General features: G+C 40.7%; 1 protein-coding gene across 3 annotated transcripts in view; it reads left to right on the forward strand.

Annotated features, from left to right (window-relative positions):
* The window catches only part of LOC140429471 (dmX-like protein 1), a 366,142-nt gene extending 354,696 nt beyond the window's left edge, over positions 1-11,446 (forward strand). For all 3 annotated transcript variants that reach the window (XM_072516509.1, XM_072516511.1, XM_072516510.1), the window contains 2 exons: positions 1,447-1,664; positions 7,699-11,446. In XM_072516509.1, coding sequence (XP_072372610.1) covers positions 1,447-1,664; positions 7,699-7,932 — 452 coding nt within the window. In that variant the 3' untranslated portion in view covers positions 7,933-11,446. The remainder of the gene's footprint in view (positions 1-1,446; positions 1,665-7,698) is intronic.
* Positions 11,447-13,525: the final 2,079 nt, after the last annotated feature.

A 13,525-nucleotide genomic window follows, 5' to 3' on the forward strand; every position in this document is an offset into this window, starting at 1 on the left:
AGGGAATGCATTCAGGTATATGCAACTGAGGGCTTTTGCGAGGCAACAGGTGAGGGAATTCCCGCAGCTCCCGACACGAGGTGCAGGACAGAGTGATCTCAAAGACATGGGTGGGGGATGGTAAGGTGTCAGATATATATAGGGAAATGAGGGACGAAGGGGAGACTATGGTAGATGAACTAAAAGGGAAATGGGAAGAAGAGCTGGGGGAGGAGATCGAGGAGGGGCTGTGGGCAGATGCCCTAAGCAGGGTAAACCCGTCGTCCTCGTGTGCCAGGCTAAGCCTGATTCAGTTTAAGGTATTACACGGCGCATATGACTGGAGCACGGCTCAGTAAATTTTTGGGGGTGGAGGATAGGTGTGCGAGGTGCTCGAGAAGCCCAGCGAATCATACCCATATGTTTTGGTCATGCCCGGCACTACAGGGGTTTTGGATGGGGGTGACAAAGGTGCTTTCAAAAGTAGTAGGGGTCCGGGTCGAACCAAGCTGGGGTTTGGCTATATTTGGGGTTGCACAAGAGCCGGGAGTGCAGGAGGCGAGAGAGGCCGATGTTTTGGCCTTTGCGTCCCTAGTAGCCCGGCGCAGGATATTGCTAATGTGGAAAGAAGCCAAGCCCCCGGGGGTGGAGACCTGGATAAATGACATGGCGGGGTTTATAAAGCTAGAGCGGATTAAGTTCGTCCTAAGGGGGTCGGCTCAAGGGTTCACCAGGCGGTGGCAACCGTTCGTCGAATACCTCGCAGAAAGATAGATGGAATGGAAAAAAGAAGGCAGCAGCAGCAGCCCAGGATCGGGGGGGGAGGGGGGAGGAGGAACCAGAAGGACTCTCAGGGTTGTTAATATATGCTGTATAATATGTATAGGTTGTTGCTACAGATAATTCTATATTGGACTGTTAAATTATATTTTTGGAGAGTGTTACTTGTGATAAGGCAGTTGCCAATTAGGGTTAGTTTTCATTTTTGTTATTTATTATTTATTCATTTTTTGTTTATAAAATAGGTCATTGTTATTTGTGTTGTTATAATATTGTGTAAAGGATGCACAATGTACTGTGTTGGTTGACCAAAAATTTTCAATAAAATATTTCTAAAAAAAAAAGAGGCAATTTAACGTGGCCAATTCACCTACCCTGTACATCTTTAGGTTGTGGCGGGTGAGACCCACGCAGATATGGGGTGAATGTGCAAACTCCACACGGACAGTGACCTGGGGCCGGCATCGAACCCGAGTCCTCAACACCGTGAGGAAGCACTGCTAGCACTGCGCCACCGTGCCCATTTTGGTGCAGTTTGAGGAATTTTTATCACAGGGATACAACGATAGTGCTGATTCTAGTGTCACTAGTTGATACTCTCTGGTCAGTTTGTTTAAAATGTACAGGACTTCTAGATTGTTCATAAAACAAGACAACTGGTTCAACGTACAGTTTTTTGCATTCCAGCTTTCACCTGTCATGATAGTGGAGCCACCGTGTTGGCATATGCATCAAAGCAGCAACTTTTGTTATCTGGTGGAAGAAAAGGTTACATTTGTATATTTGATCTACGTCAGAGACTGCTGCGTCAAACATTTCAGTCTCACGATTCACCTATCAAAGCAATTGCTGTAGATCCAGCAGAGGAATACTTCATTACTGGGTCTGCCGAGGGTAATATGAAGGTATAAGTGATGTACAAAATATTATTTGTCAATTTAAAATATTGCTGACATACTTTATAGTTCTGAATAAATCTAAGTATATTGAGCCAGTATTCAATATTTGTAACTGGAAAAACTTTATCCCAGCGAACATCAGCAATCTTAAAATAACAAAACATTTATTGGGGAATAACTGAAAATATGTCAGTACCCATAACTCTTTTTTCGGACAGCATCAAACCAAATACTGCATTTTAGGATATGAAGGGATTTTTGAATCCATTAAGCTTGCCCCATGTTGTGGATTGATGATTTGGTCATCCATTATCCATTCATAAATTCAAAGATCACAAAATCTGTCTTGCTTCTCTCTCCATTTAATTGATTGATTGATTTGATTTATTGTCAAATGTACCGAAGTACAGTGAAAAGTATTTTTCTGCGGCCGAGGGAACGTACACAGTTCGTACATAGTAGACAAAAGAATAATCAACCGAGAACATTGACAAATGGTACATCGACAAACAGTGATTGGTTACAGTGCGGAACAAGGGACCAAACAAAGCAAATACATGAGCAAGAGCAACAAAGGGCGTTGTGAATAGTGTTCTTACAGGAAACCGATCAGTTTCCGCCTCCATAAAATGTCCCAATTCCTTTGTGGAAAAACCCTACTGACTCAGTATTTCTTTTGTAATATACACACAATTATTAACCTACGGGTTTTCATGTGGAAGATTTTTTTCTCCTTGCAATTTATCTACTAGCTTCATGAAGTCCTGTTATGTAGCAGGTGGTAGATGCCACCCAATTCCCAGAGGGAAACTTGGCAAGCTATTACAACGGTCTCAATTTGTATTTTATTACAAGAAGATGTGTGTGCTGAACAGTCAGGTGTCAGAAATTCCAGTAATAATCTTGGAGGTTTTCAATTGAAACATTTAGAAGAGAATAAAATGTAAACACCCAAGATTACATGTACACAATTGAAATTGATCCTACAAACATTCCCACCAAAATATTTTTACTTTGTTAGACTCTCAAACACCACACCCCTTTTAGGCCACAATCCTGATAGATATTTAGTCTATGAACTTTCAGTAGTCTTACCACAAGGCATAGCCCACTGTTGCTATAGGGAAGATATTTCACAGTGCTTTCCTCTCACTTCCCTGTGGAAATCTAAGGCTTCAAACAAGACCATGATTTCTGGAACAGACATCTCTCTGAACTTAACTGCCTTCAAACTATAAAGGTCTTTCATGTTCTCTATTCTCCCTACTCGGGTCAAATAAAACTTGATAACCTTTCCCAACTTTCCTCCAGTTGCAAAACCTTTTATTTCCCTTTGAAAGTTAATAGCTAAACGCAAACAAACCTTTCTTATAGAAACCTAGGACGTAGGGGCAGGAGGAGGCCATTTGGCCCTTCTAGCCTGCTCTGCTGTTCATTATGATCATGGCTGATCGTCCAACTCAATAGCCAAATCTCACTTTCTCCCCATATCCTTTGATCCCCTTCACCCTAAGTGCTACATCTAACTGCTTCTTGAAAACATACAATGTTTTGGCCTCAACTACTTTCTGTGGTAACGAATTCCACAGGCCGACCACATTCTAGGTGAGGAAATCTCTCCTCATCTCTGACCTAAATAGTCTACCCCATATCCTCAGACTGTGACCCGTGGTTCTGGACACACCCACATTTGGAAACATCCTTCCTGCATCTACCTGTCTAATCCTGTCAGAATTTTATAGGTTTCTATGAGATCCCCCTCCCCCCTCATTCTTCTGAACAGCGAATGGAATCCTAACTGATTCAATCTCTCCTTATTACTTCAGTCCCCCCCATCCCAGGAATACGTCTGGCAAACCTTCGCTGCACTCCTTCGAGAGCAAAAACAACCTTCCTCAAATGAGGAGACTGAAACTGCATACAATATTCCATGTGTGGCCTCACCAAGGCCCAGTATAATTGCAGCAAAACATCCCTACTCCTGTACTTGAATCCTCTCACAATGAAGGTCAGCATACCATTAGCTTTCTTTACTCTCTGCCATACCTGCATGCTTACCTTCAGTGACTGGTGTACAAGGACACCCAGGTATTGTACATTCCACTCTCCTAATTTATGGCAATTCGAATAATAGTCTGCCTTCTCATTTTTACTGCAAAAGTGGATAATCTCACTTTTCTCCAAATTATACTGCATCGAAGAACATAAGAACTAGGAGCAGGAGTAGGCCACCTGGCCCCTCGAGCCTGCTCCACCATTCAATGAGGTCATGGCTGATCTTTTGTGGACTCAGCTCCACTTTCCGGCCCGAACACCATAACCCTTAATCCCTTTATTCTTCAAAAAACTATCCATCTTTATCTTAAAAACATTTAATGAAGGAGCCTCTACTGCTTCACTGGGCAAGGAATTCCATAGATTCACAACCCTTTGGGTGAAGAAGTTCCTCCTAAACTCAGTCCTAAATCTACTTCCCCTTATTTTGAGGCTATGCCCCCTAGTTCTGCTTTCACCCGCCAGTGGAAACAACCTGCCCGCATCTATCCTATCTATTCCCTTCATAATCTTATGTTTCTATAAGATCCCCCCTCATCCTTCTAAATTCCAATGAGTACAGTCCCAGTCTACTCAACCTCTCCTCGTAATCCAACCCCTTCAGCTCTGGGATTAACCTAGTGAATCTCCTCTGCACACCCTCCAGTGCCAGTACATCCTTTCTCAAGTAACAAGACCAAAACTGAACACACTACTCCAGGTGTGGCCTCACTAACACCTTATACAATTGCAGCAGAACCTCCCTAGTCTTAAACTCCATCCCTCTAGCAATGAAGGACAAAATTCCATTTGCCGCCTTAATCACCTGTAAACCAACTTTTTGCGACTCATGCACGAGCACACCCAGGTCTCTCTGCACAGCAGCATGTTTTAATATTTTATCATTTAAATAATAATCCCTTTTGCTGTTATTCCTACCAAAATGGATAACCTCACATTTGTCAACCTTGTATTCCATCTGCCAGACCCTAGCCCTATCCAAATCCCTCTGCAGACTTCCAGTATCCTCTGCACTTTTTGCTTTACCACTTATCTTAGTGTCGTCTGCAAACTTGGACACATTGCCCTTGGTCCCCAACTCCAAATCATCTATGTAAATTGTGAACAGTTGTGGGCCCAACACTGATCCCTGAGGGACACCACTAGCTACTGATTGCCAACCAGAGAAACACCCATTAATCCCCACTCTTTGCTTTCTATTAATTAACCAATCCTCTATCCATGCTACTACTTTCCCCTTAATGCCATGCATCTTTATCTTATGCAACAACCTTTTGTGTGGCACCTTGTCAAAGGCTTTCTGGAAATCCAGATATACCACATCCATTGGCTCCCCTTTATCTACCGCACTGTTAATGTCCTCAAACAATTCCACTAAATTAGTTAGGCACGACCTGCCCTTTATGAACCCATGCTGCGTCTGCCCAATGGGACAATTTCCATCCAGATACCTCGCTATTTCTTCCTTGATGATAGATTCCAGCATCTTCCCTACTACCAAAGTTAAGCTAACTGGCCTATAATTACCCGCTTTCTGCCTACCTCCTTTTTTAAACAGCGGTGTCACGTTTGCTAATTTCCAATCCGCCGGGACCACCCCAGAGTCTAGTGAATTTTGGTAAATTATCACTAGTGCATTTGCAATTTCCCTAGCCATCTCTTTTAGCACTCTGGGATGCTTTCCATCAGGTCCAGGAGACTTGTCTACCTTTGGCCCCATTAGCTTGCCCATCACTACCTCCTTGGTGATAACAGTCCTCTCAAGGTCCTCACGTGTCATAGCCTCATTTCCATCAGTCACTGGCATGTTATTTGTGTCTTCCACTGTGAAGACCGACCCAAAAAACCTGTTCAGTTTCTCAGCCATTTCCTCATCTCCCATTATTAAATCTCCCTTCTCATCCTCTAAAGGACCAATATTTACCTTAGCCACTCTTTTTTGTTTTATGTATTTGTAGAAACTTTTACTATCTGTTTTTATATTCTGAGCAAGTTTACTCTCATAATCTATCTTACTCTTCTTTATAGCTTTTTTAGTAGCTTTCTGTTGCCCCCTAAAGATTTCCCAGTCCTCTAGTCTCCCACTGATCTTTGCTACTCTGTATGTTTTTTCCTTCAATTTGATACTCCCCCTTATTTCCTTAGATATCCACGGTCGATTTTCCCTCTTTTTACCGTCCTTCCTTTTTGTTGGTATAAACCTTTGCTGAGCACTGTGAAAAATCGCTTGGAAGGTTCTCCACTGTTCCTCAACTGTTTCACTATAAAGTCTTTGCTCCCAGTCTACCTTAGCTAGTTCTTCTCTCATCCCATTGTAATCTCCTTTGTTTAAGCACAAAACACGAGTGCTTGATTTTACCTTCTCACCCTCCATCTGTATTTCATTTGCCCTCCCTTCTCACCCTCCATCTGCCATTCATTTGCCCACCCACTCAACTTGTCCAAATCACACTGAAGGATCTCTGCATCTTCCTCACAGCTCACATTCCCCCCCAACTTGATGTCATCTGCAAATTTGGAGATAATACATTTTGTTCCCTCATCTAAGTCATTAATATATATTGTGAATATATGGGGTCCTAGCACCAATCTCTGTGGTTCCCCACTCGTCACTGCTTGCCAATTTTAAAAAGACCCTTTAATTTCTACTCTGTTTCATATCAACTAGTTTTCTATCCATCTCAAAACACTACCCCTAATCCCATGCGCTTTAATTTTCCACACTAATCTCTTATGTGGGACTTTATCAAAACCCTTCTGAAAGTCCAAAAAATGTTTATTCATTCATGGGACTTGGGTGTGGCTGGCTGTGCTAGCATTTATTGCCCATCCCTAATTGCCCTTGAGGGGGCAGTGAAGAGTCAACCACATTGCTGTGGGCCTGGAGTCACATTTAGGCCAGACCAGGTAAGGATGGCAGATTTCCTTCCCTAAAAGACATTAGTGACCCAGATGGGTTTTTATGACAATCTGCAATGGTTTCATGGACATCATTAGAGTTTTAATTCCAGTTTTGTTTTAAATTGTATTCTTATTTCACCATCTACAGTGGTGGGATTCGAACCTGGCACCCAGAGCATTACCCTGGGTTTCTGATTTACTAATCCATTGGCATTACCACTACCCCACCGCCTCTCAGTATGCCACATCCATTGCGCACCCCCCCCCCCCCCCCCCCCCGGTCAACTCTACTAGTTAAATCCTCAAAGAATTCCAGTAGATTTGTCAAGCATGAATTCCCATTCGTAACCCCCTTTAACCCCGTCGATTACATTTTTACCCATGTTTGTTTACTTGTAGCACATCATAACCTGGTCATCTCCACTTCAAATGCCTGCTTTTACACCTAGCCCCTGTAATGTTCTCAATTCCATAGAGACTCAGTCCCAAGCTTAATTAAGTTGAGAGACACACACAGACAGAAGCACAACATTTCCACAGAGCAACACAATATCCTCAAAAATATTGAAATAATCATTTCATCATAATGCATTAATACTAATTTCAGCACTTGGCCATTTTGCCTTCTCAAATAGTTCTTTTGGTAAAGTACTATTTATATTTAAAAGATGTCATGAGGCAAAATTGTAATTACAGTGGTAGTATTAGGAAGGATATGTACTTTTGATGAAGTTCCAATGGGCTGAGAGTTAGCCCATCTACAAATCCCCATCATGTTGAGTTCTCATTTCAGTCTTGTTGCTTTGAGCAGGGTGCTGAACAAAAGCTGAATATGACCACACAATTAATTGAGTTAGTAAAAACAGTCACTGATCTTTTACCAGCTAAGAGACCATTGACAGAATTTGAGGTCGCAGTTTTAGAGCACAACAGTCGGCTGCATTTATTGCACAACTTTAGGAGGTTACAGGAACATCTTTAAACATATCTTTGATAAGTGGACTGCCTAGAAAGGTTTGTGAACTTCCCTTGCAATAAACTTTTAAACTGCACCCCATTCACACTGACTTGCTTTTACTTTTAGGTTTGGAGTTTGACTACTCACAACCTGATTCACACATTCTCAAATGAACATGCTCGACAGTCACTCTTCAGAAACATAGGAACAGGAGTCATGCAAATAGAGACTGGCCCAGCAAATCATATGTTCTCTTGTGGAGCTGATGGAACAATGAAGATGAGGATCCTGCCAGATCGTTTTAGCACAGGGAGTGGGAAATTAGATATCTGGCAAAATGATGTTAGATTTATACTATGATAGTGATGTCGTCAACATAGCTCCTCAACTTAAATTCAGATCTACTAAAATATTTTGTGTATTAAGTGTGTAGAGAACAGGTGCCACATAGCGATATGTGTTGAGTGGAAGTGGAGATTTTCTTTTTCATTTTAATTCTTAATGCACTGATGCCTTAAGAATATTGTAAGCTTATGAATTTTATTAATGAAAACTAGGAATTATTGAATCTAAATGTGTCAAAATGTAAGAATGAAGTAAGTTTATTGTACAATAAGGTAAAATGTGTTGCTGCTAAAAAAAAAAAGCTTTTCTTTGTTGATACAGGTTGCCGGTATTTTTTGAAGTGTCAAAATGTACAGCGCTTTAAAGAGAATCAAATAGTATAAGATACAATAATTATCTTTTTTATGCTTGTATTAAGGATTTGTATAGGATATCATTTGAACTGTGACCATTCCTTGTTTTTTTGCCTTAGGAAGCCCCTGAAATACAAGCTATAAATTATTTTTTGCTTAAAGTCTTCAAATAGGAGAACGTAGCTAGTGTTCCAGGAGTTTGTGGCAAGGGAGAACTTTAAAAAAAACTTGCACAGCATTTTACAATAAAATCAAAGGTAAAAAATGTTTTTAAAAAAACCTTTGCCTTGAGTTATAGTTGTAAATGAGATCCATTGATTAAATCGTTCTTCCATTGAGACAATATCTAAATTCATTGTGATTTCTTTTTGTGTGCAAGAGTACACAGCCATAGGGGACAGCAAGCAGCCTCTACTGCCAGTGCCACTTTGTATCAGTTCAATAATGGGTGTATTGCAGTTGAGCCAAGATTACTCAATATCTGAATTTACCAAGATTAGTAACCCAGGATGATGGGGAATCATGGACACACAGCTGCATCCTACAGTCCATTATGCAATGTGTTGGTATGAAAGAAAATTGTTTTAAAACATTTTTGACCTAAACTATGGAGTTCAAACTCTATTGTGAGTTCTGTTAGTAAAATAGTAAAAGCTTAGAAAACCTTTGCTGCAGCAAGGCAGTAAATCTACACTGAACATTTATCTTAAGAACATCCTAGAATGGAAAGGGTTAATATACAGAGTTGTTCAATTTTTAAAAAATCTATATTTATATGGTCAAATGTTTAAATGCAATACTTGATGAAAAATAAGCCAAAACCAGACTAATGGTTGGAGCTTTCTTTTCTGTAAACAAGCAAGTTGAAGTAAAAAGTTACATATTTACAAACTGTTAACTTATTATCCTTTGATACAACGAAATGTATAACATGTGGAAGAATAATCACTTAAGATAAATATTGAGCCAATGTCCTTAACTTCAGCTTTCACTATTTACCTTTGCATATATTATGATTCACTATGATCAGCATTCCTATTCTAAATCAAAAGCAGAATTTCTACACTTCTGATTTTTAAAGAAGTGTGATGCTTTTTGGATTCTTCCCATCTAATGCGACATGCTAATTACAATATGGGCAGGGTGACCATTTTCTCCAAGACTTTACCTTCACATTTCCTTCCTGTGTCAGCTGAAGAGATACGTATCGAAGTTGAATCCTGATTACTTGGCCACCCTATCTTAGTTTCATTCCCGCTCCACAAGGAATATCTGCCCTTGCCAGCTTGTATTAATTGAGCTGACTGAGATCAGGTATTCAATACACTGGAAAATACTGAGCTAAACCTTTACCATACCAGTTTACCTATCCAATCCATAATGTCACTGGTTCACTTTTTAACTGGTCACTTCTGTGTAAGTCAATTTACTTTTATAGAAGAAAGGTTAGCACCCATCTTTTTAGGCCAACCAAAGGGGTATGTTCTGTTAGGATTATTGAATTGCACTAGCACAATGTTAGTCAAATAGCAGCTACTTCATTGCAAGATCCAGATGTAAAAGTATGCAGCCGTACAAATTGAACCTTGTACAGCTAAAGAAACTTCCTTCTATTCCACCACATACCGGAATAATTAAACTGCTTTGTTAAAAATTATATTTGCTATTATTTCATGCACGCTCAATATTGGGAATAATCATTTATATTTAAGGATTGTAACAGTTCACTTATTGTGAATGGCCGCACATTGTTTCATTGGCGTTGATAACCTGGGTATGAAACAAATAAAACATTTTGTGCATTGCTTAGCAGAGAGGAATAAAATCTCATATTTTTGTAATGGTTTCACTTTTTAATACTTAGTTGGCTTTTGCCATGGCGTGTGTATGAAGTACAAGACTAAGCATGAAGTCAAGTGCACATGTAATCTTAACTAATCACAGATTGATGTACCTATTAGTTTAATTATATGAATTCTTGCTTTGCAAATGTCTTAGTAAATAGGCACTACATGTAAGCATTTACATTACTTTATATATAAAGGACTCATTCAGGGTTGCATTTTTGTTTTTGTTATATACTCAGGATATTCTGTCTTTGCTTTGAAATGTTTCAGCATAATTAAAACAGTTATTGGTGAAACTTAATTTTATCTAACAACAGAAAGGAAGAGTGCAGAAGAATCAAATCTTGGTCATTTTAATTGTGCAATAAAATGTACTAATTTTATTATAGAGCAAAATTTATGAAATGTTATTGATATATATGAAAAAAACATTCTGCTTTCCTACTTACTTGGAATATGCCATGATAATTAATTTCAACAAAAATACTGCACAACTTAATCATAATCAGTGACTCCTAAATTGCCGAGAGCTTTTGAACTCTGCACCTAAAAGTAAAAATTAGCTTTGAATCATAATGAACAAAAGAAATATGTAATCCCAAGTTAAAACCTATTGGTGCTCAGCTTCTGTTTATATTATCAGACGCTGGCTGTACTGAATTTTCTTCAAACAAAATTATGTCAATCATGTTGTACTTAACAAATAATTGTTTCAATAAAACGGCTATTGAAACAAAAAGACATTTTGGCATGGTTCTTATAATGTGGTGCTCCTATTGTAGACTTTGTAACTTGAGATAAAGAGAATCTCCTTAAATAAAAGTTAGTCATCCCTCCTAATTTATCTAATTCAATACAAGTTGGTTCTGCTGCTAAACTCTGCTACTTCTTTGGTGTTCCATTCTGAACACACTACTTCCTGTTCTTAACTTTAAAGTTGTTAAGAATTGCATTTTTAGTACAAAATTTACTTTGAATTATTAACAATAGATTTAATTGGCAGTCTCCTCTTTCCCCACCCCACAACTTCTAGGCACTGACACCTATGTTCAGATCCAGATACCATCATCTTCTCAAAATTGGGCCGAATGTGCAAAGAACAAACTTGTATTAATTTCATCTTTTTCACAATCTGCAAATGTCCCAAAATGCTTTATAGCCAATGAAGTACTTTTTGAATTGTAACCTGTAATCTAGGGCAAATAGCAGCCAAAGAGCAAACTGCAAGGTCACACAGACTACAGTAAAATAAATGACCTGATCATGTTTCTAAAGACAACAGCTTTTTTTAAATAGCTCACTTTTCAAAATAAAAATTGTTACAATGTGGACCTTTGTGTATCTGAGCAATGCCTGCCTTTTCTTGGGATGGGTGAAATATTTTTCTCTCCCATACTATGGTCCCCTTCTTGTACCTCTTTCTGGTACATTAATGACAGCAAATGCCATATCCTGAATTCATATTAAAATGGAAAATTCTGTCAACTGTGCCTTTAAGAACATAAATAGAAGCAGAAGTAGGTAATTTGTCCTTCAGTTCAGGTTTATCATTCAACAAGATCATGGCTGGACTTCAATTTCATTTTCCCACATGATCTCCAAATCTATAAATTCTCTAAGCACCAAAGATCCAGCAATGTCTATCTTGAATAACTTTTTAAAAATAAATTTAGAGTGCCCAATTCACTTTTTCCAATTAAGGGGCAATTTAGCGTGGCCTATCCTGCACATCTTTGGGTTGTGGGGGCGAAACCCATGCAAACATGGGGAGAATGTGCAAACTCAACATGGACAGTGACCCAGAGCAGGCATCAAACCTGGGACCTCGGTGCTGTAAGGCAGCAGAGCGAACCACTGTTTTACTCCCTGCTGAACTCCCGGACGGAGGCGTTCAAGTCTGACGACCCTGACCTATATAAGAAATCTAGGTACGACGTACAGAAAGCCATCAGGGATTCAAAAAGACAATACCACATCAAACTAGAGTCCCAGGCCAACGACACTAACCCACGACGTCAATGGCAGGGCCGACACAAGATCACAGGCTATAAAGCAAGGCCAGGCTGAATATTTGGGGTTGGAGCATCCCTACCCGACGATCAGAACAAGTTCTATGCCCACTTTGAGCAGTCAGCAAATGTATCAATGACACCCGCACCAACAGCCCTGGGCACACCCATACCCACTATTACAGCCTCAAGAGGTGGTAGCTGCCTTCTTGAAAGTGAATCCGGGGAAAGCGACGGGCCCCGACGGAGTCCCTGGGCGAGCACTCCGAGCTTGCGCAGTCAAGCTGGCGAGTGTATTCGCAGATATCTTCACCACTTCACTCCTCCGCTCTGAGGTTCCCTCCTCCTTCAAGAAGGCCACCATAATACCAGTACCAAAGAAGAACAAGGTAGCCTGTCTCAACGACTACCGACTGGTGGCCCTAACGTCTGTTATCATGAAATGCTTCGAGCGGCTAGTCATGAGCCGGATCGCTGCCAGCCTCCCAGACGGTCTCGATCCACTGCAGTTTGCCTATCACTGCAACCGGTCCACAGCAGACGCTATCACACTGGCTCTGCAAACAATACTCGAACATCTCGACAACAAGGACACCTATGTAGGACTGCTGTTCATAGACTACAGCTCCGCCTTCAACACCATTATCCCAACAAGATTAATAATCAAACTCCACACTCCTGGACTTGACCCCTCCCTGTGCAGCTGGATCCTTGACTTCCTCACCAACAGACCGCAATCTGTCAGGATAGGCAACAGCATCTCCTCCACAATAGTCCTCAACACTGGAGCCATGCAAGGATGTGTGTTCAGTCCTCTACTGTACTCCCTATACCCCATGACTGTGTGGCAAGATTTAACTCCAACTCAATCTATAAGTTTGCGGATGATAAGACTGTGGTGGGCAGTATCTCAAACAGCGGCGAATCAGACTACAGGCGGGAGATAAATCACTTGGTTGCATGGTGTACCGAAAACCATCTCTCGCTAAATGTTGGAAAGACCAAGGAACTGATCAACCACTTAAGGAAGCGCAGCACGACACACTCCCGTCTGCATTAATGGCTCCGAAGTGGAGATGGCGATAGCTTTAAGTTCCTGGTGGCCACCATCACGAACAGTCTTCCTGGTCCACTCACGTTGATGCAACAGTCAAGAAAGCCCAACAACGTCTCTACTTCCTATGGAATCTGCATCGTCTCTCACAAACATCTACAGATGTGCGATAGCATCCTATCCGGCTGCATCACAGCTTGGAATGGCAACTGCTCGGTCCAAGATCGCAAGAAGCTGCAAACTGTGGTGAACTCACCCAAACTTGTCACCCCCACATTGATTCTGTATACACCTCGTTGCCTCAGGAAGGCAGACAGCATTATCAGAGACCCCTCCCACCCAGGC

Source organism: Scyliorhinus torazame, chromosome 9 (genome assembly GCF_047496885.1).
Source record: "Scyliorhinus torazame isolate Kashiwa2021f chromosome 9, sScyTor2.1, whole genome shotgun sequence".
Taxonomy (NCBI): Eukaryota; Metazoa; Chordata; class Chondrichthyes; order Carcharhiniformes; family Scyliorhinidae; genus Scyliorhinus; species Scyliorhinus torazame.